The sequence below is a fragment of the Arachis duranensis genome, chromosome 8 (assembly GCF_000817695.3).
Source record: "Arachis duranensis cultivar V14167 chromosome 8, aradu.V14167.gnm2.J7QH, whole genome shotgun sequence".
Classification (NCBI taxonomy): Eukaryota; Viridiplantae; Streptophyta; class Magnoliopsida; order Fabales; family Fabaceae; genus Arachis; species Arachis duranensis.
This window is the reverse complement of record NC_029779.3, coordinates 11,379,567-11,384,219: the sequence shown is the minus strand read 5'-3', so window position 1 is coordinate 11,384,219 and position 4,653 is coordinate 11,379,567. Positions and strand designations below refer to the sequence as shown.

Below are 4,653 nucleotides of genomic sequence, written 5' to 3'. Positions count from 1 at the left end.
CTACCATAGCTAACATTTCTCTCGCCGAAACAGAGTTGAAATAGAACAAGCTCACCTACCCCTACCTCTCAGAATTTGACTCAGGTGAGAATTGTTCAATTCGTTCAATTTTTCATATGGCCTGTTTGAGTTTGGCAATTGATTTGTTGTAGGGGTATTAGGTGGTATGAAGCACTCTATTTTGAGTTTAATGAAAATTGAAAACGATGATGATAAGGATAATTTGAAATTTTTATATAATTTTTTAGTGTTTGAATAATTTTATTGTATGAAATCCATATTTTATGGGTACAAACGGTAATTTTTTTTCTATGAATAGATATGTTAGCGTTTTTAATTTTTGTGGGTAAAAATGATAATTTACTCTAAAATCTATTTTAGCTTCTGGTAGCAAAAGTAAGGGTATTTTAGCTTATTAATAAACTTTTTTAGTTACCATTAAATTTTAAAATTATAACAAAAAAATAAAAAAATTGAACTTACTGATGCTAAGTACAACGCTGATAAAAAAATTTATTAATAATATAAAATATTTTATATAATCGTATAATTACGATTATTTTTTTAGATAATTATATTTATTAGTGTGGCCAATATAAAATATAGTTATTTTTATTAATATAACGCTACGTAATTAAATATACGTATAAAACCATTTTACAAATTATAGCGCATCAAAATTAAATTAAAAAAAAATCTTTAACTTATTAGCCGAAGGCTTTGAAAAACATCTTGTCAGTGTCGAGAACCTCTCAATCTTCATCTTTCACTTTTTTGATTTTACGATCCTCTCCACGTGTTCATCAATGCTTCTGTTTCCTTACGGTGCCCCCTCTGCATGCAATTCTATTCTCTCTGCGTCATTATTTTCCTATTTTGGATGTCAATTATATTCTTTCAAACAATTGCTTCATATATATCATTTTTTTTTATAGAGTTTATTAGAAGATTAAATAATTTTTTAATTAATATCAGTTAATTTTTTAAAATTATTTTTTGTTTAAAATTTTAAAGCTTACATTTCAAATTTTAGATTTTAATCATAAACTTAAACTCTTCACAAAATAGAATTAAAAAATAATTTGATAATAAAAGATAAATTTATTAATTTAACTAATTAAAAATTATTTCCTTATATTTAATTTTTATCCCGCTCCTATATTGTTATATAAGCTAATATTTATGAAGGTATTTTGAACCCAAAATCTCTTATTAACTAAGCAAAATTGTTGTCAACTAAGTCATGTGTTCGTTGATATATATATCAAGGTTTAGAAAATTGGATCGGTCATCAAATCGCTCTAGTCACTGGTTTATTAGTTTATTGGTCTAATTAGTTCAATCGGTGATTTAACCGAAAAAAATCATTTTAGAATAGAATAATAAATAAATTATAAATACACATCCTAAAATATAATTATAGTCTGATATAAATCTTAAAATATCTTCGAAATTTAAAACACTATATAAAATATCATCAACCAAATACATATGATCTTATCAAAATCCAAACTCAAAAGTTAAATAGTAATAAAAGCATATCTAAATATTAAATCCCAACATCATGGTTTATCAATCATCAAAATTCGCAAGAACTTGTTGCAAATCTGCTTCGATGGGATGATCTTCACCTTCATTCCCACCCTGATCAACAGAAGAATCAAGAGATGCAGCATAAAGACCATTACTACCACCGCCACTTTGATATAAATCAGCATCAATTTTACCTAATAAAATAGACATGTTATCAGTATATTATAAACTAACAACATTCTAATAAATCATTAGAAACTAAATATACTATACTCACGCAATAAGTCATCCACATTACTAGGAAGATCAGGCTCTTTCTCTATAACCTCTTCAGTCACCCAAAAGTCAACTTGACTGATACTTTCATAATCAATTGGATCATATTGTATCTTTTGCTTTCTTTTTTCTTTTTCCTTCCTAAAAAGTTAAATACAATATATGAAGATTTAATAATTTACAAATTTGTTATGCTAAAGATTACAAATGAAACAATATAGTATTTCATGAAACATATATTACCTGGATTTAAGACGCAAATTATAGGTAACATAAACAATGTCATTCAGTCTATCATGCTCCAATCTATTTCTTCTTTTTGTATGAATCTGGTAAAAAAGGCTCCAATTTCTCTCACACCCAGAAGAAGCAGATACTTGGCTAAGAATGCGAACAGCTATCTTTTATAGACATGGAACAGAGCCTCCGAATAACCTCTCTTACCAGGTTTAAGTTCAGATGCAGCTGGAATAACTTCTTGTCTATCAAAACTTTCCTTCCGATCTCTATATAAATGTATTTCTTTCATTGCCTGAACTAAATCCAAATTGTTACACTTGCAATACAAGGTAACAAGATCAAGCAAACCTCGCATAACACCAGGTGCTTCTTTATAATTTTCATTAAAAAAGAATTTAGGATTTAGGAAGTAAGCTGCCGCATGAAGATCTTTCTTCAAATGCTTGTCCCATCTTGAGTTGATAATATCTGTGTACGGCTAATATGCAGTCTTGGATTGCCTAAACATCTCCTTAATTGCATCTTCTGTCCTTAGCATTCCTTCATAAATATATCCCAAAGATAGTTTGTCATCAGCATCAACAACCCTCAGCAAGTAAATCAGAGGGCCCACAAGTTTACATATAGTAAAGCAATCGTCCCAAAATTTGCAGTCCAGAATAATAGCACTCACGGCTCTACCAGTAGCATTCCTTCCTAATTTATGATCAGTGAAAATTGAATCTACAACCAATTGTTGCAACTCCTTTTTACGGTCAAAGATGCTCTTCAATGTAATAAATACAGTTGCAAACCGAGTTGCACCAGGACGTATAATTTCTCTCCAATGAGGTCTTTGTCTTAGCCAAGATAAGAAAACCGTATGATTGTACACAAATACTGTGATCTTTGAAGCACGAGTTGCAAGGTTAGAAATATGTACCATGCTGCTTATATCTTTTAAAATAAGATTAAGGCAATGAGCAGCACATGGTGACCAATAGATATTATCATATTTTCTATTGATAAGCCTACAAGCAGCAACATAATTGGCCGCATTGTCAGTCACAACATGCACAATATTATTTAGGCCAATCCATTCAATCACCTCAGAAAACAAATTACACAAGTGTGAAGCATTTTTTACCATGCTGGAAGCATTTACTGATTTCACGAAGCACAAACCTTTAGAACAATACACCAAGAAATTGATTAACGTTCTTTGTCTTTGATCTGTCCAACCATCAGCCATGATGGTACATCCAGTTTCCTTCCATGCACTCCTATAATTATCAACTAGCATTTGACTTTCTCTTTTAAGATCAGACAACAAATGAACCCTTAACTTATCATAAGAAAGCCCCTTGTAACCAGGTCCAATACCAGCAACACCATCCAACATATCTTGGAAATATGGCGACATCACAGCATTAAATAGAATTTTACAATCCAAAAGCCACCGAGCAAATCGTTTATCAACCTCGTGTATCCTCTCTTTGTTTTGCATAACACTTTTAATACTTGGTTGAGCTCCTGGAGTTGTTCTTGGTGCAAACATAGGAGGAATGACTTTGGCTTTTTTTCTTTGGATCGCCTCCAACTCCTTGCTGACTCGAGGTACGCTGCTGTTCCTGTTTTTCTTGAGCTATTGCCTCATCAATTGCATCCTCTACCTCATCACCACCCTCTTCACCAAAACTTACTTTTCTTTTCTTTTTGCTGGTCTGAATATCTTTCAACAAACTTTCCATCTGTTTTTTCACATTATATGGAACTTTAGGACATTTTTTCACGTCTCCAGTAATCTCTGCTAGATATTTCTTCATCCTGTGAATTCCATCTCCATTGAAAACTTGTAGACAAAATAAACATTGATATTGTGGTTTTCCATTCACCATTTGTAGAGCAACATATTTCCAAGCTAAATCTGTTTTTCCCCTAAGGTTAGAAGAACCTTGTGACTGACTATCATTAGCACTACGGGAATTAGGATTAGCAGCATCATTCGGAATAGGAATATCGGCAGGCATGTTATTATTCACAGAAGCATTGTTATCAGTAGTTGCTTCTTGATTAATACTATCTTCCATAACTGAAATTAATAAAAGTAAAACATATATGGAATTAAAAAGTAAAAACAGCCACAAGCCCACAGGCCACAACACAACACAACACAACACAATGAACATACATAGAAATTGAACAGTTCACAGATGAAGTTCCAGAAATTGAACAGTTCACAGAGAAAGTTCACAGAAATTGAACAGTTCACAGATGAAGTTCCAGAAAATTAAACAGAAATCTAAGTTCAGTTCACAGAGGAAGTTGAGCTGCAAAATAGAAGACCAGCCAGCTTAATTTTCCGATTTTTTATTTCTTATGCTGAGCAGCAAACAGAAATTGAGCGAAGACCAAACACAAATTGACCAACAAATAGAAATTGTGCAACAAACAGGAATTGAGCTGCAAAATAGAAGACCAACCACAGCCAGTTAATTTTTAGATTATTAATTTTTTATGCTAACCAACAAATAGAAATTGAGCAGAGGAGCAAAGAGGGAAGAAGATGAGCACTAAGCAGAGGAAGTTCATAGAGCAAGTTCACAGAAATTGAACAGTTCACAG

The 4,653-nt window shown here is 31.8% G+C and overlaps 1 protein-coding gene across 1 annotated transcript; it reads right to left on the bottom strand.

Annotated features, from left to right (window-relative positions):
* Positions 1-2,527: 2,527 nt before the first annotated feature.
* On the bottom strand, positions 2,528-3,451 carry LOC110274782 (uncharacterized). The gene has a single exon (XM_021130073.1). It carries the CDS (start codon positions 3,449-3,451, stop codon positions 2,528-2,530), a length of 924 nt encoding a protein of 307 aa, XP_020985732.1.
* Between the last annotated feature and the right edge of the window lie 1,202 nt (positions 3,452-4,653).

Bases quoted from the DNA above. Each gene is read 5' to 3' on its own strand.
- LOC110274782 (XM_021130073.1), bottom strand. From the start codon at position 3,451: ATGTCGCCATATTTCCAAGATATGTTGGATGGTGTTGCTGGTATTGGA.